Here is a 23,045-nt window from a genome sequence, read left to right on the forward strand (position 1 = left end):
GCATCAACGAAGCGCCTTCCATGTCAAAAGCACAACTCCCCATGCTGTGGTCTGCATCTCAGCCAATCAGACCCAGCACACAAAAGAGTTACGCTCCTGACCACAGGAAGCTGCCAGGACACTCACATGATGCCACAGTCCATCAGAGCAAACCACTGCAAAATCATGTCACTCCCAGGGAACATTTACCGGCCAGAAAGAGGGAAAGCCAGGGGAGGGGTGTGGCTGTTTTGCTTCAGCTCCCACGACAGCAATGAGAAAGCAAAGAGCAGAGAGAGGGGGACCACACGCTAGAACGCCCCCCAAACCAGTGCGAGGAGGAGAGGAAGGTGATGGAGGAAAGCCAGAGGAGGAGGAAGGAAGCGGAGAGAGAGAGGAAGTGAGGAGATACTCACCAAAGAGACATGAAGAGGTGCCAGGAGGAAGAGCTTTCCTCACCAGCATGTTTTGTTTCAGAAAAGCAGCAAACTGAGCTGAAATGAATCAGAGAGAATTACAGTATCACAGCTGGCTTTCACGGGGGGTGGGGGGAGAGACAGACAACAGGCGGGGGGCAGGCAGCTCTGCAGCCACCACTCACTCCCTGGACCCACAGCTGACTTTCACCGGTGGGGGCAGGCAGCTCTGCAGACACCACTCACCCCCTAGGACCCACAGCTGGCCAGCGGGGAGCACTGCACACACAACTTACTCCCCGGGACCCACAGCTGGCCAGCAGGGAGCTCTGCAGACACCACTCACTCCTCTGGACCCACAGCCGGCCAGCGGGGAGCTCTGCAGACACCACTCACTCCCCTGGGACCCACAGCTGGGCAGCAGGGAGCTCTGCCAACACCACTCACTCCTCTGGACCCACAGCTGGGTAGCGGGGAGCTCTGCCAACACCACTCACTCCCCTGGGACCCACAGCTGGCCAGCAGGGAGCTCTGCAGACACCACTCACTCCTCTGGACCCACAGCCGGCCAGCGGGGAGCTCTGCAGACACCACTCACTCCCCTGGGACCCACAGCCGGCCAGCGGGGAGCTCTGCAGACACCACTCACCCCCTAGGACCCACAGCTGGCCAGCGGGGAGCTCTGCAGACACCACTCACTCCCCTGGGACCAGCTGGGCAGCGGGGAGCTCTGCAGACACCACTCACTCCCTGGGACCCACAGCTGGCCAGCAGGGAGCTCTGCAGACACCACTCACTCCCCTGGGACCCACAGCCGGCCAGCGGGGAGCTGTGCAGACACCACCCACTCCTCTGGACCCACAGCTGGGCAGCGGGGAGCTCTGCAGACACCACTCACTCCCCTGGGACCCACAGCTGGGCAGCGGGGAGCTGTGCAGACACCACTCACTCCCTGGGACCCACAGCTGGCCAGCAGGGAGCTCTGCAGACACCACTCACTCCCCTGGGACCCACAGCTGGGCAGCGGGGAGCTCTGCAGACACCACTCACTCCTCTGGACCCACAGCCGGCCAGCGGGGAGCTCTGCCGACACCACTCACTCCCCTGGGACCAGCTGGGCAGCGGGGAGCTCTGCAGACACCACTCACTCCCTGGGACCCACAGCTGGCCAGCAGGGAGCTCTGCAGACACCACTCACTCCCCTGGGACCCACAGCTGGGCAGCGTGGAGCTCTGCAGACACCACTCACTCCTCTGGACCCACAGCCGGCCAGCGGGGAGCTCTGCCGACACCACTCACTCCCCTGGGACCAGCTGGGCAGCGGGGAGCTCTGCAGACACCACTCACTCCCCTGGGACCAGCTGGGCAGCGGGGAGCTCTGCAGACACCACTCACTCCTCTGGACCCACAGCCGGCCAGCAGGGAGCTCTGCAGACACCACTCACTCCTCTGGACCCACAGCTGGCCAGCAGGGAGCTCTGCAGACACCACTCACTCTGACAGATGGAAGTACAGCTCCGTGATGCAACCTCATGGCATTTGGAGACACCCCTGACTCATCCCCCAAACTGCAATGCATCACACCCACCTGGGAAGGGGCAACAGGTCTGGAGACATCCCTCTCCCTCCCCCCACAAGAGCACTACCAAACTACACAGCATCCTTCCCACAGCCCCCTAACTGTCCCCTGATGACCGCCTCCAGGGAGCACGAGCAGGCTTGTGATGCTGGGCTCCGCCCCATGTCTGATATTGGAGCTGTCCACACAGACACCCTAGAGCTAGTCACACTGGCCATCTCTGTGCTGAAATGCTGGCAATGACTGGAAAGCAGTAACTAGTACACACAAACATTCATTGCCACAACGCTTCCGTGAACCCTCCCTCTGGACTGTCTTTACCCTGCAGAAGTGTCTGCAATGATACCAACCACAGAGCCTTCTCCTGCTCAGTTCCCTTCATATACTCGCCAGGAACTTGCTCCTATAGATAAAACATAGGCCAGAGCAGACTTCAACGGTTCTTGCGTTGCTCTACTATGCGCAAGACCTGGGCTCAAGTTCCAGTCTGCAACCTACTGTGAATCAGAGAAAGAACTAGCCGGAGCACAGGGCAATGCTCACGGGGAACTGGCAGGCCTGTTCAGATCTGTCCTGAGCAAAGGAAGCAAGAAAGATTGGAGACGGGAGAACTACTTCCTAATTATCATAGAATCATAGCAGATTCGGATTGGAAGAGACCTCAGGAGGTCACCTAGTCCAATCCCCTTGCTCAAAGCAGGACCAACCCCAACTAAATTAATAGTGTTTGCCAGGAGGGGTTTTCTATGGCCCATCCGTGACAAAGTATTATCCACAGGTTCCAGAGGAAAACATACCTCCTGCTCCACGGAGAGACAATGCGGGGGAGGTAATGTCTTTTACTGGACTGACGTCTGCTGGTGACAGAGACGAGCTTTCAAATTTATACGGCGCTCTTGTTCTGTGTAGCTCGAAAGCTCGTCTCTCGCACCAACAGAAGCCATTCAATAACAGATATTATCTCACTCACCTGGTCCCTCTAATATCCTGGGATCAACATGGCTACCACAACCCTGCCTACACCAGACAGAGCCCTGCCTGTCAGACCTTTCCCCGCACGACTGAAGGTTCATCCCAAGATCTAATCAGCATCCCACAGGACAAAAAACACAGCTCAGGTTAGCCTTTCCTTCTTGGTGGCTGGCCCTCCCCTGCATTCTAGACCAGAGGTAGTCAAATTATTTTTTGTCAAAGTACAGGAACGGTCCAGATGCCAGAAAAACAACAATGATAAGAAGTAAATAAAGAGATTTGGGGGTCCATTCAAAAGCATCTGGTGGTCTGGATTTGGCCACAATCCACCTATTGACTACCCCTGCGCTAGACCCTCATCTTCATCCCGGCTCAGTGGCCTTACCCACCCCGACCACCCTTTACTCCCTAGAAAATCTTCACTGATACAAACCACCAGCCCATCAGGTGCCCCAAAACGGATGTGCCCACACCCACTGGGCCGACATTCTACAACTGCACGATGATTTGGCCACCAAGACAGGCAAAGACCCTTCCCAGTCTGGGCAATAGCAAAGCAAAGGCCTGTAAGTGACTCACCCTCCTATGCCAGAGAGGCTACCATTTCCTGCCCAGAGTCAGCTCCCATATGCCACTACTTAGGAATGACAGTGCATGGGGTCTGAGCAGTGGGGAGACCGCCCCATCTGAATGTCACATGACCAAAGGAAGGTTGCAGACTTAGAATAATCCTGCAGGGCAAAGTAAGAGTATAGCTGGACAGTGACACCCGCAAGGGGCTTTACCGGGGTAATGAGGAGGAAGCGAGTGGAGCGAGCTGCTGGGGCGTTACCTTGTGCCTGCTTGTGTGTCAGGACCCCGTCTGTTCTCTGCACATGTCTCTTCAGCAGCTGGGTGGCACCCATCTGGCTGGACTTCTGGACAGATGATACAGCAGCCATTTTGGTTTTGGGACTCGAGGTGGGGCTACTGGAGACACTGGACAGATCCTGCCCAAACAAGAAGAGAAGCCCCATGCAGTCAGGTTTCCATGGCAGGATGCAGCAATGGGTTAATCATAATGCTTGGTATAGCAATTAATTTACATCTCCGCAGATCGGTAGTTCCCACTTGACCCTCACAACCCCCAATGACCAAGCTTGATATCACCATCCCTGTTTTACAGATGGGCATGGAGGACAGGTAACCTGCCCCAAGTCACACCAGGAGTCAGTATCCGAGCCAGGATTAGCATTCAGAAATTGCAGCCTCCCCGCCCTGCACTCCAACCCCCAGCCCAGGCCCCTCTCCCCCCACACTCCGACCCACAGCCCAGGCAACCCTCCCCTCCAAGCCCAGGCAAATCTCCCCCGGCCCCCCCGCACTCCGACCCCTAGCCCAGGCACTCTGACGCTTATATACCACTGCTAGAAGTCTAAATAACAAGATAGGTGAACTAGAATGCCTCCTATTAAACGAGGATATTGATGTAATAGGTATCACAGAAACTTGGTGGAATGAGGATAATCAGTTGGACACAGTAATACCAAGGTACAAAATCTATCAGAAGAACAGAACAGGTCGTGCTGGTGGGGGAGGGGCACTATACGTGACAGAAAGCGTAAAATCAAATGAAGTAAAAATCTTAAATGAACTAAACGGTACCACAGCATCTCCGTGGATAGTAATTCCACACTCGAATAAAAATATAGGCGGAGGGATGTTACCGACCACCTGACCAGGATGGTGAGAGTGACTGGGAAATGCTCAGGGAGATTAGAGAGGCTATAAAAATTCAGTAATAACAAGGAATTTCAACTAGCCCCATACTGACCAGGTACATGTCACCTCAGGACGGGATGCACAGATGAAGTTTCTAGACACCATAAATGGCTGCTTCTTAGAGCAGCTGGTCCTGGAACCCACCAGAGGAGAAGCAATTCTTGATTTAGTTCTAAGTGGAGCACAGGATCTGGTCCAAGAGGTGATCTACCTGAACTGCTTAGTAATAGTGACCATAACATAATAAAATTTAACATCCCTGTTGGGGGGAGGGGGGAAAGGAACCCACCACAGCAGCCCACCACGGTTAGCATTTAATTTAAAAAAGAGGAACTACACTCAAATGAAGAAGTTAGTTAATCAGAAATTAAAAGGTAAAGTGCAAAAAGTGAAATCCCTGCAAGCTGCATGGAAACTTTTTAAAGACACCATAATAGAGGCTCAACTTAAATGTACACCCCAAATTAAAAAACACAGTAAGAGAACCAACAAAGTGCCACCGTGGCTAAACAACAAAGTAAAAGAAGCAGTGAGAGGGGAAAAAGGCATCCTTTAAATGTGGAAGTTAAATCCTAGTGAAGAAAATAGAAAGGAGCATAAACTCTGGCAAGTGAAGTGTAAAAATACAATGAGGAAGGCCAAAAAGGAATATGAAGAACAGCTAATCAAAGACTCAAAGTAACAGAAAAAAATTTCTTAAGTACATCGGAAGCAGGAAGCCTGCTAAACAACCAATGGGGCCACTGGACGATCGAGATGCTAAAGGAGCACTCAAGGACAATAAGGCCATTGCAGAAAAACTAAATGAATTCTTTGCATCAGTCTTCACGGCTGAGGACGTGAGGGAGATTCCCAAACCTGAGCCATTCTTTTTAGGTGACAAATCTGAGGAACTGTCCCAGACTGAGGTGTCAATAGAGGAGGTTTTGGAATAAACTGATAAACTAAACAGTAATAAGTCACCAGGACCAGATGGTATCACCCAAAAGTTCGGAAGGAACTCAAATGTGAAATTGCAAAACTACTAACTGTGGTATGCGACCTATCATTTAAATCAACTTCTGTACTAAATGACCGGAGGGTAGCTAATGTAACACCATTTTTAAAAAAGGCTCCAGAGACGATCCCAGCAATTACAAGCCGGTAAGTCTGACTTCAGCATTGGGCAAATTGGTTGAAACTATAATAAAGAAAAGAATTATCGGACACACAGATGAACACAATTTGTTGGGGAAGAGTTAATATGGTTTTTGTAAAGGGAAATCATGCCTCACCAATCTACTAGAGTTCTTTAAGGGGATCAACAAGCATGTGGACCAAGGGGATCCAGTGAATACAGTGTACTTAGATTTTCAGAAAGCCTTTGACAAGGTCCCTCACCAAAGGCTCTTAAGCAAAGTAAGCTGTCATGGTATAAGAGGGAAGGTCCTCTCATGGATTCGTAATTGGTTAAAAGATAGGAAACAAAGGGTAGGAATAAACGGTCGGTTTTCAGAACGGAGAGAGGTAAATAGTGGTGCCCCCAGGGATCTGTACTGGGACCAGTCCTATTCAACACACTCATAAATTATCTGGAAAAAGGAGTAAACAGTGAGGTGGCAAAATTTGCAGATGATACAAAACTACTCAAGACAGTTAAATCCCAGGCAGACTGCGAAGAGCTGCAAAAGGATCTCACAAAACTGGGTGACTGGGCAACAAAATGGCAGATGAAATTCAATGTTGATAATACAAAGAAAACATAATCCCAATTATACATATAAAATGATGGGGTCTAAATTAGCTGTTACCACTCAAGAAAGAGATCTTGGAGTCATTGCAGACAGTTCTCTGAAAACATCCACTCAATGTGCAGCGGCCGTCAAAAAAGCGAACAGAATATTGGGAATCATTAAGAAAGGGATAGATAACAAGACAGAAAATATCATATTGCCTCTCTTTCAATCCATGGTACGCCCGCATCTGGAATATTGCATGCAGATCTGGTCCCCCCTTTTCAAAAAAGATATACTGGAATTGGAAAAGATAAAGAAAAGGGCAACAAAAATGATTAGGGGGATGGAACAGCTTCCGTTATGAGGAGAGATTCAAAAGACTGGGATTATTCATCTTAGAAAAGAGACGACTGAGGGGGGACATGATGGAGGTCTATAAAATCATGACGGGTGTGGAGAAAGTAGATAGGGAAGTGTTATTTACTCCTTCTCATAACACAAGAACTAGGGTCACCAAAGGAAATTAATAGGCAGCAGGTTTAAAACACAGAAAAAGAAGTATTTCTTCACACAACCCACAGTCAACCTGTGGAACTCCTTGACAGAGAATATTGTGAAGGCCAAGACTATAACAGAGTTAAAAAAGGAACTGGATAAGCTCGTGGATGGACAGGGATGGTGTCCCTAGCCTCTGTTTGCCAGAAGCTGGGAATGGGTGACAGAGGATGGATCACTTGATGATTACCTGAGGGAGCTGGGATTGTTTAGCCTGCAGAAGAGAAGAATGAGGGGGGATTTGATAGCTGCTTTCAACTACCTGAAAGGGGGTTCCAAAGAGGATGGCTCTAGACTGTTCTCAATGGTAGCAGATGACAGAACGAGGAGTAATGGTCTCAAGTTGCAGTGGGGAGGTTTAGATTGGATTATTAGGAAAAACTTTTTCACTAAGAGGGTGGTGAAACACTGGAATGCGTTACCTAGGGAGGTGGTGGAATCTCCTTCCTTAGAGGTTTTTAAGGTCAGGCTTGACAAAGCCCTGGCTGGGATGATTTAACTGGGAATTGGTCCTGCTTCGAGCAGGGGGTTGGACTAGATGACCTTCTGGGGTCCCTTCCAACCCTGATATTCTATGATTCTATGATTCTACCTGTTCTGTTCATTCCCTCTTGGGCACCTGGCATTGGCCACTGTCGGAAGACAGAACATGGGCTAGATGGACCTTTGGTCTGACCTACTATGGCCGTTCTTATGTTCTTAAGCTTTGCAGGAAACCTTAAAATGCAACTCATCTATTTTGGCAGAGCCATTTGCCACCATGTGAGCAGCTGACACCTTCATATGCACACCTCTCCCTCCATATAGACATCATCCCTGTGCTCTCACAGCCTGGCTCATCAGTGCAAAAACAGCCCACAGGATGGTCATTCAAACACAGGCCTTCCCCAGCTCCACATGCCAGAGGGCCAGTCCCTACCTCTGAGCCAGAAGGTGAGGCCGGCACCTTGGCTGCCGGGGAGGTGGGACTGCTGGTTCTTTCTGGCAAGTCGAACGACAGGTCCCTCCTGGTCAAGTCACGTGGTTTCTTCTTTTTCTCGGCATCGAGGTCCCTGGGGTCGGAGCCTGAATGGCTGTCCGCGCGGGTGAGGACTCCGGTCAGGAAGTCAGCTATTTCATCCTACACAGGGGTCAGACTCCTCTTAACAACTAGCCTCCACAGTTTGCCTAGAAGCAGCTTCCAGTTACTGCCCTGCTAGGGTGCAGGGAATTTAGCTTAACAGTCTAAAGAAATAAATACTACGATTCCAGAAACAGAGAATAGCCAGGGTTGCACTGGATTCTACTCCACTCAGATCTTCCCAGCGAGGAGTCGTAACCCAGCTACACTGCTCAAGACAAGAAGAATTTAGCTATTTTTAATGTTAGTAGGTATCGTGTTAACGCTTAATCTCGGTGGCTCTCTGGGAACAGGAGGGGAGTATGCCGCTCTCCGTAGCACAAAAGGAAGAACCAAAAACACCTGCTTCCCCAGGCCAGACATCTGCATCAGGACATCTCCTTTATGGCCCATAATCTAGGAACAGCCACCCCAGCAGACAGGGCCTCTTGAAAACTGCTGCTGGGGGATTCGTGTGCATAGTACCATCAGCAGAGACACTAAAGTAGCATCAAAGCTGTCTGGGCCACAAGTGAAATGAATGAGGACGCCATGAACTAGTTCTAGAGGTTTCTATCCTCCCCCCAGCTTCCTCCTCCACAAGCATAAGGCCAGTCCATACTTCAGCAGGGTGTTGTGTTTCAGAGAAGCCCATGACTGGAAGAGCTAGTGTGATGCCAGCCTCAGAACTAGGCACTGATGGGGGCAAATAGGCTAGCATAGGAGGCTGGGCTTGTGCTAAATTGCCACAAGAGAAATTCTAGCACCAGGTAACCCAGAGAGCTGCTCACTGCGGAGTCAAGGCACTTAACGCAACAAGAGCATGAGTCTTGGTGAATCTAGGACTCTAAATGGTGCTGCTCTGCCTTCTACCCATTCAGCCGCTGACATCACCAGGATATCTGAGCCCCTCTGCTGGAAGTTGGAACCTGTGACTTGGAACACACATGAACCAAGAGGGAAATATGAAGGACTATGGAAGCAATGAAGGACTATGGCCCTGATAGCACTCAAAAGGGCTAACATGTCAGGACTACTAAGTTCACCTCGAGGGCACTGGACAGCTATGCTGTCAACGACTTCCCTTGCCCACCCACCCCTGCCCAGTCAATCTAGGCAGCAGCCCTGGAGCGTGTGCTCATGGAGATGACCAGGAAGTCACGCTATGGAGGGGAAACGGCGCTGAAAGATCTTTTTGCTCGTTACCTGGATGCATCTGTCCACCATGCTCTGGGTCAGGCCTTCCGCCTTCTTTTTGGCTTTGCTTATCCTATTTAAAAAGGTGGGCAAGTCAATAGATGTTCATTCCTCCCCCCTTTCCCCTGCCCCCACCGAGCTGTGGACAACATTCTTAGCTTGAAAGCCGATAATCAAATGAGGTTTGCTGTGTTACTGAGATTCCACCAATAGGAAGCAGGAACTAATCAGCTCAAAGTGTGCTTAATTCAAGGGCTCCATCTGCTGGACATGATATGCCAAGTAGCGCTGGGTGAAATTCAGATGACAGTGACTAGAAAAGGAATGAGACTATCGCTTGGTGGGAAGGGCACACACCTGGGAGGTGCGAGACTCAAGTTCATATCCCTGCTCCAATGACTAATTAACTATTTATAACAAGTGGAACAGCTTCAACCAGGAGAGACTGAGAAAACCCTACACCAGCCTATCCAATAGCCCAGTGGCTAAGGTGCTCTTCTGCAATGTGGGAGACCCAAGTTCAAACCCCTTCTCCCCATGGGAGAACCTGGACACTCACACCCCAGGAGGACCGTAACCACTGGGTTCAAGGTTATAAGGGATCAGCTGCCCTTCCTCCCCCAGTCTGTGAATCTAGTCCTCCTTGGCTTTTATCAAAATGCCTGAAATCAAAAAAGTTGGATTGAAGCAAAACATGTAGCTTTGACATGAAAATTTTTCAACTTTTTAATTCAATGAAAATTTCCAAACAAAAAACTGGTTTTGCTTCCACCCGAAATGAATTTCTTTTTCCAATGTTTTGGATTTGCCAGTGAACCAAAAACTCCATTATTCACCCAGCTCTAACGCTGAGCACCTGGTAATCCCATTGGCTTTGAAGGGAAATGTCTTGGCAGCTCTGAAACTCAGGCCCAAAGCTTCGTCAGAAGGGCTACATGCGCCTCTCCCTTTGAGCTGCATTTTCAAAGCTGCTAGTCACTAATTTTGCATTTCACTCCCCTCCCCAGGTTTCTGATCACTCCTATTATATGCTCCTAGTTACATGTAACTGGCATGACAGCGCCTGCATAATTTGGCCAGCAGGCCTGATTCTCCGCTCACGTTCATTTTATAGCAGTACAGCTCAATTGATTTCAATGGGGTTACTCAAGATTTACACCAGTGTGATTGGAGCAGGTGGCCCATGGCTTCCTGCCAGTCCCATAGCACCCTTTCTCCTGCTGACCACCTCCCAAAGGAGTGCCCTTTAGAATATTGCAAACAGCCAAAATCTACCTCCAAGAGCCCAGAGCCGAGAACGATTTGGAAAAGGAAAGTCTATAAAACTCAGGCTCTCTGGCCTTACACAAAGGGGATAATCGCTGCACCCAGGACTTTCAACTTGTCAGCGGAAAGGAATGCTGTCAGTCGGCTGCAGTCCATCACCCCACACGCACCCATCAGCCTCGCATGACGAATGCTCATGTTAGCAAAAGGCAAAGCCTGTCAGCCCTGGAGAACTGAGTTTGCCATTTGCCCATGGAACAGACAGAGCCTGGATGGCAGGAACAGCACAAGTTTCCCGCACACCCTGCCCTGCCCGCCTGCCTCCACCTTGATCTGGAAAAGGACGACTTTTGGCTCCAAAGGGGACAGTCCATTCTCTATGGCCAACTCAAGCTGTGACTGCTACAGTGTGTGCCACCTGTGACATGGACACGTGACCACTAGGAGCTGGGCCACGTCTTACCAACTCATTCCACATAGCTGGTTTGATGGCAATAAGTTTCTCCTCCCCCCAGCCTGGGCCTGATTTAACGTGACTACCCAGAAATAAAAGGCTCTTTATCCGGTTAGCCATCCAGTCCCCATCTAATTTCAGAATGAAGTCCTAGAATCCTCATGCGTGGCCCATGGGCCTGACCAGACATCGCTCAACGCTTCTGGGAAACGGCATCCCAACAGCATGGAACTATGTCACAGAGCCATACCTCAGATTGTCATCAGCTCCTCCCACCACCACCAGGCTGTTATCAGCTCGGATTTTCTCTCGGAAATCTTCCATAGCTTCAGCGTTGCACTGCAAAGAATTCTGACCAACCACAAAGAGAACTGGCGTCTTCATGTCCAGCAGGGGGTCATCCACATCCTGCAGAAGCATGGGACAACGAGACAAGCTAAAATTGAAGGACAGAGGGGCCATTGGGCGATAGAATATGAAGGCCCGGGACCTAACAACCTTTATGGGGCAAGTTAATACATTTATACTAGAGGCACTGAGCCAGAAACTCAACTGATCTAAATCGGTGTCATTCCACTGACTTACACCAGCTGACAGTGACCCACTATCAGGACAGCCACTCTCGCTGCATTTCCCCCCGTCACTGCAGTAGCTACCCAAATGCCATGCTAGATTGACTAACATGATGAAGTGAGCTGTAGCTCACGAAAGCTCAGGCTCAAATAAATGGGTTAGTCTCTAAGGTGCCACGAGTCCTCCTGTTCTTTTTGGGAATACAGACGAACACGGCTGCTACTCTGACACCTAACCTGCAAGAGTAAGTCGCAGGCCTGTACCATTCAGTCTCATGACTTTCCAGGTTATGCCCCAAAGGGGATATTCCCAGTGGGAAAATGTGGCCCTGAACAAGGCTTTGGTACAGAACAGTCCCCTGTATGGAACTCACTGCCTTCTATATGGAGGCAATACAGTGCCAGGGCCTACTCTTCTCACACAGCCCCCAAAGCTAGTCAGCTGAGTGGCACCAGGGTCCCAAGGTCACTCCTGAATCAGTCTCAGACAGGCCAGCTAACAAAGGAGCACATCAGGTCACCAGATAAGTCTGCCTAAATTGGCATTCTTGTTGCTGGGTGCAAAGCAAGGTGAGATCTGCAACTGTTTCTGGAGTGGGGCCTAAGAGGGGCTCTAGAGATGGGTCACAGGCACACAACTCTGCTGTCACACCAAGGATGCAGTCAAACCCTTAAGCTCCTTCCCTACCAAACTGCCCCACCATAATTCACTGCCCAGAGCCCGGATTGTTGGGACATGGCTCTCCATCACCCCAAACGCTAGATGGGCTCAGACACACTTGAAAATACTTGCAGGTGAAAATCAAACTTCAGACCCTTGCTCTTCTGGTTGGACTTTAAAACAAGTTCACAGATCCAGTGGCCTGGTTAACTAACCAATCCCGTCTTTTGAACTCTGACCATTGCTTTGGGCTTACCCCTCTGGGCCCATCCACTGTGAGCAGAGGGAATCCAAGGCACACAACTGCGGTGACGTACTCCACCACTGAGACCTAGAGAGACCAGCAAGACAGCATCATTACCCAGAGCCCTCCCAGAACAATCCCGCTCAGCGTCAACATAGTTCGCAGAGCCCTGGCTGCTGGGCTCCCGCCATTGCACACACCTGGCTTTGACAATACCTCCCTCTAACAAAGATCTCAAACTCCTCATTTGCCAGTGCCCAAAAAGATGGAGACTGCAACACAGGACCTCAGGATTGGAGGGAAAGGAGAGAAGCCCGCTCAGGGCTGTGGCGGAGAGAGGCGACCCCTCCGCACCGGACCCAGCACAGACCTGCCCCAGACTTGCCATGGCCAGGGGAGAGGGGCCCCTCCCTTGGCCCGGCCCAGGCCCGCCGGAGCTGCCGCAGCCTGGGAGAGGCACCTCTCCCCCTGCCCCGAGCTGCTGCGGCAAGAAGGCTGGGGGGAGTCCTCTCTCCCCACAGCAGCCACGGGGCACCTGCACCCCCAAACCCCTCATCCCTGGCCCCACCCCAGAGCCCACACCCCAAACCCCTCATCCCCAACCCTGATGTGGTGTCACACATCACCTCCATATTGGTGCACATAAAATTCATTCCGCACATGGACGTAAAAAATAAGGGAACACTGGGGCTGTGTATTGACAACAGGCAGACCACCAGTAAAGGACAGACTTTTAATCATTGAGTCACACATAATCCTAGATAACACCAAACATCAGCTCACACGAAGCTGGGGAACCAACTAATACAAGGCTTTACTTGGTGTGATTGCCAAATAGCAAGCTTCTTTCTATCACCCTGAAGTTAGATTCTTCCTGAGCTGCCTCTCCCTCCCTACGACCTGGATCTCCAAGCAGCTTGGAACCCATCATGCCACCCTCAGGTTCCACGCTCTGGAACTGTATTAATACTTTCTTTATCAAATCTTTTGTTTTTAAAAAAATGTTCCCTTTATTTTTTTAGTTTACATTTCTAACACAGCACTGTACCGGCGTTTTTGTGTCTGTGCTGCTGCCTGATTGTGTACCTCCGGTTCCAAACGAAGTGCGTGGTTGACCGGTCAGTTCATGACTCTGAGGTTCTCCTGTACTTTACCCCACCCCCTTCTTGGTATTCTAGTGCTCATGCGGAGATCACAAGAGGAATGGAAAGCACAGTTATTCACTCTGGGAGGACCCTCTTCTCCTTTGCCTGTGCTCCTGGAATACAGAACCTCCCTTGAAGATACCGCGCCTGATTCCCATAGCTCACTTTTGCCTGGATGTAAGTGCAAACTGAACTCCAAGGGGCGGTACAACAGGGCAGAATCAGGCCATCTGTCTCAATGAGTGCTTCATGTTCTCGAAGAAAAGTGGGTCCTTTAACTCCAATACCCTGACAGAGTGACATATCTGGACCAGTCCGATATACTCACTGGGCTGCAACCATGTATCAAACCCCTACACTGGCATCTCCAACTCCACTCTTACCCATTGCCCTAGTTTGCCTTATCCAGGTCCCCACCGGCCACATCCACCTCAACTGCCACTCAACTTAACTTGCTCATCACCACTTGAACATTCAGTAACAAGGAGTGGTGAGGCAGGTGATCGGCCACACAAGTGCCTTTGGTCTGGTAATACAAGAGCCAGGAAATATCAGGGTTCCTCGCTGTTTTATAAGTAGCTTGGACACACCTTAGGGCCACACTGTTCAGTTACCACCCGTGCCCAATCCAGCATGGGGCCAAGCGCTGGGAGGGCACTTGCGAATCAGAGCCAATCCAGGTGACCTTTATTCAAGAGGTACAGTGTAAAGTGGCCTCTGATAGGATGCAAAACAAGAAGTTACTTACGTGACAGGCCACCAAGGCTCCTGTGTTCCATCCAATCAGGATGATCGGTTTGTGGGTGAAATGGTTGTGAATCTGGCCGAGACAGAAGAGGGAGTGAGAGGAAAGGCAACAGTAAAGTGCAGGCATGGTGACGATCATGGGTGTTAGAGGCATACGTTACAGGCCCACCTAGGCTGCCCATACACTTACCTCCAGCACTTTGCCTCTGACTGCACCAATCATGTGTTCAAGACACTGCAACACTCCCACCCCGCTACCATTATTCAGCAGGTGGGTGGCAACAGGGATCACCTGGAACACAAGCCGCAAAGAGAGCACCGTATAAATCACAGCAGTTCCACTGTGAAGCAATATGTCCTGATGACCATTCATATGGATGCACTGACAGGGGTGAACACACAGAGTCAGGACTCAGGGGTTTACGGTCATTCCCCTACCAACCCACCCCACCTGCTTCTGGCTTTTCTCCTAGAGTGCTCATGCAGTCAATGCACAAGGAAGGCTTCGAGCAGCACTTCACCCAGGCAGAAGACAGGCTACCAGACACCAAATAACCCCTTTCCCCTGACCTGTTTATACTGGAGAATCCCAACCACACAGTCTTCAATCCACTCAATTGGGCAATCCCTGAAGCAGAATCATGTGCTAGGACAGTAGGTCTCCTGCTATGGCCCATGGCCGCAGAGGTGTGGAGAGCCCAGCCTGGAAGACCAAGCAGTGCGCGTCTGAGGGGAGCTGCTCCAGGGGAGGACCTAGCTGTTGGGTGTTTGACAGCAGTTGCAGGATCACAGAAGCCAGCTGAACAGCAGTTACACTGCCCCTAAATGCCCCTGAAGAGCTGCTAGTACGAACCTCAGCCCCTCCTCCCTTCAAAAACATGCCGAGTTACAAACCTTTCCCAGGCAGGAGAGCTGCGACTGCCAGAACCGGTGCCGGCGAGAGGTGGGGAACATAGAACTGGAGGGTCCAGAAGACGCAATCAGGATGAGAGGAGAACCAGGCAACTTGCTCTACAAAATTCAACGCAATAGAAAGATAAGACAAGCTGCTTCCTTTCCCCGAGACCTGCCCGCTCCCCCGCATCCTTGACAAGCCCAGGCATGGTCCCCAGGACAAGCCTGCGAAGCGTACCAGTCAAGCCACACCTCCCCCCGCGCTGCTCTGAGCAAAGGACTCGGACATCTGCACCAGCACAGGACACACAGAGGAGTTTGTCAGGCTGAGCTACTGAAAAGCCGTGTACAAGTTAAGACGGCAGATCATTTGAACCAGAGCTGCTACAGAGCCCAACCATGCACTCAAGCCACAGGTGCCAAGAACAGGACATGGCCAGCAGTACTTACGAGTACCAGTGATGATCTCGGAGCAACCCTTGCTAAACAACCAAACACAGCTAGGGATGATAGACAAAGGACAAGCCCAGCCCAGGCCTCCTAGAACAGGGGCCAAACAGCACCCCCAAGGCACAGACTGAAGGGAAAACTAGACCCCCTGCCTTGCTCATCTCAGAGAGAAAAGGCAGTATGGATTTCTCCAAGGACTGGGTCTGAAGGAGAAGAAAGAGGGCACTTGGGCACTTTGAAGACAGGACGTACTCGGGGTAGACACACCATGACAGAGACCATGATGCCGAGCATACAAGAGAGACCTGGACGGAGAAGCACAGAGAGAGGACTGGGGAGAGCGAACAGATTCGGGCACCAATCAGACACTGAGCTGAGCCCCTCCCTCCTTGCAAGCCCAGGGATGTACTCACAGGTTTATTATGTGACAAGACACCCACAGCTGGGTCCCATGGTCTCTTCAGGAGGAGGGAGAGAGCCTCAGCCCCTGCTGCCCCTGTCTTTGTGGTGGACGAGAGCAGCATCCTGTCAATCAGGGTGGGGATCTGAAACCAAAGGCCAGACCATGGCTGAAGAAACTAATTAACCACACACCTGATATCCTATGGGATCTTCCTTCAGAACTGATTTCACTGGGCACGTCAATGTCTATACCAGAGCATGGGAAATTCAGTTAGCTTTTCCCCAGCAACGGGAGAATGCACACCTGGCACTCCCCTGCCACACACACTATGGGGTACGAGTCCAGGGGCTAGTACTTGGGTTTTTCACTGCTGTGGAGGAGACCCAGAGCAGCACAGCTGGGAGTGCACAGGCCACAGCTCAGCAGGAGCTGTCTTCAGACACAGGTCCAGCCAAGTTACCCTTTGGGGAATATTTGCTCGCAGACCATTACTGATGGACTACAGACTTTGCATTTTCGCACATCAAGGAACTTGCTGACTCAGGACACTGGAATTTAGCTGGAGAAAATGAGACCTTTAGAGCACAGAAATTGACCAGTAAATGTTCCCTCCTCAGGGCACTAGGTAAGGACAACACATCAGTGAACAGGTGTCACTACCGATTCCAATACCTTTTGTTAGCAGAGATTCATTCCGCAGATACTGCATGAGCACTAAGAAGTGTCAACCCACCAGAAGGGAGAGTCTGTATTTGATATATCTGCACGCTTTTGTCTCAGCGTGCAACCTTCACCCCCAAACAGCTCCACTGGCTCTCCTTCATTGCAGGATCCAGTTAAATAAATGACCTCTTTGTAGTTAAAACACTGCATGCACTTCTCCAGCCTCCTGACCAGACCTTGGCAGATTTCTGCCGTCTCTGCTCCCTCCACTCAACTAGCACTGAGCTCTCCTTTAGTCCCTTCACAGCACCGCATCGCCGCTGCCACGAAAGCCTTCTCCTTTGCGCCTCCTGCCATCCGGTGGAACAATCTCCCTCTACTTCACAGACTCTCCGTTTTAGCAAGGGCTGTCGATTAATCGCAGTTAACCCAAGCAATTAATGTAAAACAAATTAATTAGCTTAAAAAAATCAGTCATCATTAATCACAGTTTTATTCGCACTGAAACACTAATAAAATACCAATTGAAATTTATTACAACTATCTTGGGTGTTTTTCTGAATTTTCAAGTATATTGATTTCAGTTACAACACATAATGCAAAGTGCTCACTTTATATTTTGTTTGATTAAAAATATTTGCACTGTAAAAACGGTAAAAAAAATAGTAGTGTTCGGTTCACCCCATACAAGTACTGTAGTGCAATCTCTATCGTGAAAATGCAACTTGCACATGTAGAATTTTTTTTTTTAACATAACTGCTCTCAAAAATAAAACAATGTAAAACTTTAGAGCCTACAAGTCCACTCAGTCCTACTTCTTATTCAGCCAATCGCTAAGACAAACGACTTTGTTTACATTTACAGGAGATAATACTTCCTGCTTCTTATTTACATCACCTGAAAGTGAGAACAGGCGTTTGTATGGCACTGTTGTAGCTGGGGTTGCAAGGTATTTACGTGCCAGATATGCTAACCCGGGGTTCTCAAACTTCATTGCACTGCGACCCCCTTCTGACAACAAAAATTACTACACGACTCCAGGAGGGGGGCCTCGGGTGGGGGGCCAAAGCCTGAATACCGGGGGGCCAAAGCCCAAGGGCTTCAGCCCCTGGCAGGGGGCCTATAACCTGAGCCCTGTTGCCAGAGCTGAAGCCCTTGGGCTTCGGCTCCAGGACTCAGTAAGTCTAAGCCAGCCCTGGTGACCCCATTAAAAAGGGGTCGCAACCCACTTTGGGGTCCCGACCCAGTTTGAGAACCGCTGTGCTAAGCATTTGTATGCCCCTTCATGCTTCGACTCGTAGATTGCACCCTCTTTTTTACAGTGCAAATATTTGTAATAAAAAATAATAATTAGGGCTGTCAATCAATTGCAGTTAACGCATACGATTAACTCAAAACAAATTAACGCTTTTTTTTTTTTAAAACAAATGTTAACTGCACACCAGGGCCATCCTCGGGGGGGCGTCAGTGCATGCCTCGGGGCAGGGGTGCCCCCCTACTGCCACCCTGCTCCATTGCTCCCCCAACACACACTTCCCTCACAACACCAAAAATATTTCAATAAGTGATATTCTATTATTGCTTAACAATGCGATTAAAACTGCGATTAATCGCAACTGTGTTTTTAAATTGTTTGACGGCCCTAATCTTAGCTGATCTCTCTGCTGTAAATGTCTTTTTCAAACCTGCTCATCCTTCTGCACCTCTAATATTTATTGTATTTAACCATTTGGGGAGTTAGTTTGTACGACGGATGCTATGCAAAAGTACAGCTGTATTGTACCAATTCACCCTGCCTTCATGGGATGGGAACGTTGTACTGAAAGTGCTTATCCAAACAAATAAAACACACAATTCTACTTGAATTGAGAGAAAAAGATCAATTAATGAAGTTTTAGTGAAACACAACATTCCTGTAGCACCTTTCCTCAAAATCTTCTCTGTTTGCCGAGAACACTTAACGCGGCACATGCCTCTTGCATACAAAGCATAAAAGAAGGTACTGAATATTACTGCTACAAACACGATCACCCCCACCTTGCTCTGCTCTCATGATTTTCAATCCATAGATCTCAAGCACTTTCCAAACTAGCTCAGTATCATTACTCCCATTTTATGTATGGGGAAACTGGGGCACAGAGGTGTGAGGAGACTTGGCCAAAGATATCCAACAGACCAGTGGCAGAGCAAGGGAAACAGCCCAGGTCCCCTGGTTCCTAGCACAGCACCTCCTAAGTCCCCTGTATTTCTCTGAATCACTTCCATAAAAGTTTAGAAACTCATGTTACAATAACTCTCATCCCAGGAACTCCAGGGGCTTTACAAACTTAATTGTTTACAACCTGCCTGTAAAGTATTAGTCCTCTTTTACAAAATCTATCTATCTACAATAACCGAGCACCCCTCATGCTATGCTGTATTTATTCTCCCAGCCCCTTCTGTGGCAGGGCAGAGCTGCTATCCCCATTGTACAGACGGGAACTGAGGCACACAGAAAATAAGGGATTTGCCTGGGTCACACAGGAAGCCTGTGGCAGAGCGAAGAGCTGACCCAGCCTCTCCCAAGTCCCAGGCAAGTGGCCTCTCCTTTCCTCACTCTCTTGATAGGGCAACCAAGGCAGAGAGAGGCAAAGTGACATGCTGAAGATCACCCAGTACTGCCACAGAAAAACTAGGAGTCCTCCCTCCTAATCCTCAAGGCAAAAGCTCCCCAGGATAGCACAGTGGGAAAAAGGGACGGAGAACGGGGCAAAGAAGCTACTTTTCCCCCAGTCACCCAGAAAGGAGATCAATGTCCCCTCAGCTTCCCCCAAACAAATCGTTTGAAGAGAAAGTGGTATTAAGTAAAAGCAAAGTACATTCCAGAACTCATTGTGTTTATCACCTTTCCCTTAAGTGTCTGCAGAGCATCCAGGTAAGCAGCCAACATAGGTAAACTGAGAGTCTCCACCAGCGTGGTGTGAAGCCACTGGATCAGCTTGGTGTCCCAGTTCACACTGGCCAGAGCTTGGCGGACCCGCCGGGCGCACTTGTCCACTGCTATCCTCCTCAGCACTGGCTCATTGCAAGCCTAAAAACAAGGGGAGCAGACCACATGGGCGTAAGGAAAGTGAGTGTGCCAGGACCATACAGAATCCACCAGGGCAAAATTCGCTGCTACAGCCTCTGTTCCTCTGGCAAGTGAGCATGGACCAATCCTTCTCCCACTGAAGACCACATTCTAATCCATACCAAAGCCATAAACGTGCTCACAGTGGAGGTTACAAGAGCTAAGGATCCAGACTGTCCTACGTTTCATGGTCGCTGCCAGGAAGGATTGGGTGCATAAGGAGGCAACAAAGCTGCTGCAGCTTGAAGGAGAGGGGATGGGGGAAGTAAGATCTTACCCCTTCATTGGCCAAGCGGGCCAGCCTGTCAGACTGCAGGGCTTTAAGGATTTTATTAAATAGCTTGTTCTGGGCCATCGTCCAACCCGACCTGAAAGGAAATCCAAGAGGGTAGTTTAGATAGGATATAAAGAGTTTAGTTCAACATTACGTTTTTTCAGTCCTAACTCTTAAAACGAAGCAGTGAGGGTGCAGGTAGGTAAGACTGTGCAGCTGATCTATCAGCTTTTAGCACCCAGGAGTTAATGGCTCCCACTCCTGCGCTCAGATCCCATGCCTCACGATTGATAATTATCGTCTCTACACTGTCTTATGGCTTTGGCTACATATATGATCTGGGCAATGCAGACTGAGAAAATACCAACTACCTTACGTGAAAGCTACCCACGCATCTATCATCAGAGGATATCCAGATAGTCACGCTCAAGTCTCATGGATGATCAGGAGCTGGAAGTGTCATCTTTGTCTTTACAGGCAGATTTCCCTCGGTTTGCAATGAGGATCTCACTCATGACCTCAGCGCTGTGGGGATTTTTCTGTGACTCTGGGAGGTTAGCTTACATTTACCAGAATTTTGTTTCTAAAATTTAAGATTATAATGAATATAAAGTTCACCCAGCAAGTCAGTGGTAAGCCAGGAACAGGCTAGGGCTATGTCTACACTACACAGCCTACATCAGCATCGCCCCAAGGGCATACACAGCACACACCAACAGAAAGAGGTTTTCTGCTGGCCCAGGAACACCACCTCCCCAAATGACATTAGTGATGGTAACAGAAGCCCTCTGTCATTGGCACAGCTGCATTTCCACTGGGGTTTTGTTGGCACAGCTGTGTCACTCGTGAGTTTGTTTTTTCACACCACTAACCAACACAGACCTGGGACTCAGAAGACCTGAATTCAATTCTCAGCTCTGTCACAGATTTCCTGTGTGATCTTGGCCAACACACATGCGGTGCCTCAGCTCCTTGTTGCTCCTCTGTCTCACAAGAGGCACTCAGACATTACACAACAGGGGACAAAAGCCCACAGATAGATGGGTGACCTGCATTCTAGACGATTTCTAACCCCATTCCTTAGACAAAAAAATCACCTTTCCTTCCTAATAAACAAAGCACTCAGGCAGAAAAAGCATTTTCAAACAATGTTTTAAGAAGAAACACAGTTACTAGCTCCAGGCTGCAATTCAAATTACACATGCAGATGCAAAACTGATGTACAGTATCTTACACAGAACAGAAGAGTGTCTGCTTCAGACTACAGACAGTCTTCATAAATTCTGAAGAGAAAGGCCTCTGTAAAGGAGACTGATGGCTAGCACATATAGAGAGGCAACTGAAAGCTCTTCCTAGGAATATTTTGCTTGATTGAAGACTGACTGAGGAAAAAAGGGAAGGGACCTTGGACCAATGTGAACTCTCATGCAAGTGAAAAACAAGCAGCATCTGATCCAGTTGTACTTGTGTGCAAAATTCAGGGCAAACATGATACATTACATTTAGAAAGCCACAAGAATTAACAGGGCTCATAGTGGGGGAAAAGGACAGAAAATCCATTTATTTAGACTGGTAACTAAAGCCTCAGGAAGTGGCTAGACTATGAGCAACTGCAGCCTATCTTCAGATGTTGACTTCAGAGGCTCATATGTCATTGTAAAATTAACAGCTGGATAACACATTCCTTTGAATACCTGTGCAATGAAATAAGTGAAAGTTCCACAGTTTATAAAGAAACTAAAGTCTCAAATTACTGGGAATTCTGGGAAATATATTTCTAGAAATCTGAACATAAGAATACTAAAGAAAAAATAAAGCCCAGAAGGATGTGAAAAGTCACCTAAAGTGGAACAGTGCATGTCTAGACACATTAAAACAAATAACAAAACCAAACCAAGGCCCTCATCCTGCAAAACACTCACTGCCAAACACTGCATACATACAATCCCAATGCAAAAACGAGAAAAGGTCTGCTGTCCAATGCACATTACAGAATAAACTAATCCTAGGTCTATGATCTACCCATTTTGTATTGCACAAGACAACATTACAGATCAGTCATTGGTTTTACATGAGAATGCAAGTCAGCTTAATGTCGGCAAATTAATAACGCTTTGTCCTTTTATAGCTTTTTTTGCATCAGGACTTCAAAACACTCTACAAACATTAATTCTCCCAGGCAAACACAGAACCCAGAGACAGCATGGACCAGTAGCTAGGGCATGGACAGAGTCAGGAGACTCTTCCTAGCTCTGCCACTGACCTGCTATGGGAACCTGGGCAAGTCATTTCACCTCTGCCTCAGTTTCCCCTCCCACCCTTTCTATTGACTGCAGACTCCTTGGGGTAGGGACCCTTTCTTATCTGTATGCACAGTGCCTGGCACTATGGAGTCCCAATCTCCGCTCAGGCTCTCTACGCTAGCATAATACAACCAACAAGAGGATTCCTGAATCCCAAACTTCCGCTGGGACCACTAGATCCCTGCCTCAACGTACTACCATTTCCAAGTTGCTTATTTTGTTCCTCTTCCAAGCTAACAGCCTCTCAGTAAGCACTGCCGCACAGAAACCCCCCACAGCATCCCAGCCACGCTACCTGTTCATGTGTTCCTCCCAGTCATCGGGCGGAGGAGGGGCATCGGCATCCGTACGGGCAAAGATGACGTGGCGCTCACACTCGTTCATCACACTGCGCGCTTTCTGGTTGTCGTAGAGGGGGACAGGCGTGGGTGTGACAGTCTCCACATCGATGGGGACATCCACCTCACTGAAAGGAGAGCTGGGATTTCAGAGAACAGGACCCTGCCATATCACAGCAGACTCAGAGCAGCTGGTTTCTCAACACAAAACAGAAACTGAAAACACACTGCAGCGGGTTACAGGTACC

At 49.4% G+C, this 23,045-nt stretch overlaps 1 protein-coding gene across 13 annotated transcripts in view; it reads right to left on the minus strand.

Moving 5' to 3' along the window:
• Positions 1–23,045, minus strand: part of KANSL3 (KAT8 regulatory NSL complex subunit 3) — a 92,372-nt gene that overhangs the window by 62,604 nt on the left and 6,723 nt on the right. For 12 of the 13 annotated variants that reach the window (XR_012666135.1, XM_048829378.2, XM_048829374.2 and 9 more), the window contains exons 3-15: positions 22,755–22,925; positions 20,160–20,250; positions 19,658–19,843; positions 16,120–16,251; positions 15,257–15,373; positions 14,553–14,654; positions 14,364–14,435; positions 12,483–12,557; positions 11,244–11,401; positions 9,283–9,346; positions 7,897–8,097; positions 3,779–3,935; positions 396–473 (exon numbers count right to left, since the gene is read on the minus strand). Coding sequence is in view for 12 of the 13 variants with exons in the window: in XM_048829378.2 (XP_048685335.1) it covers positions 396–473; positions 3,779–3,935; positions 7,897–8,097; positions 9,283–9,346; positions 11,244–11,401; positions 12,483–12,557; positions 14,364–14,435; positions 14,553–14,654; positions 15,257–15,373; positions 16,120–16,251; positions 19,658–19,843; positions 20,160–20,250; positions 22,755–22,925 (1,604 nt within the window). In the remaining variant the exon portion in view is untranslated. The remainder of the gene's footprint in view (positions 1–395; positions 474–3,778; positions 3,936–7,896; positions 8,098–9,282; positions 9,347–11,243; positions 11,402–12,482; positions 12,558–14,363; positions 14,436–14,552; positions 14,655–15,256; positions 15,374–16,119; positions 16,252–19,657; positions 19,844–20,159; positions 20,251–22,754; positions 22,926–23,045) is intronic. The other variant, XM_048829371.2, reaches the window with a different exon arrangement.

The sequence above is a fragment of the Caretta caretta genome, chromosome 26 (assembly GCF_965140235.1).
Source record: "Caretta caretta isolate rCarCar2 chromosome 26, rCarCar1.hap1, whole genome shotgun sequence".
NCBI lineage: Eukaryota > Metazoa > Chordata > Testudines > Cheloniidae > Caretta > Caretta caretta.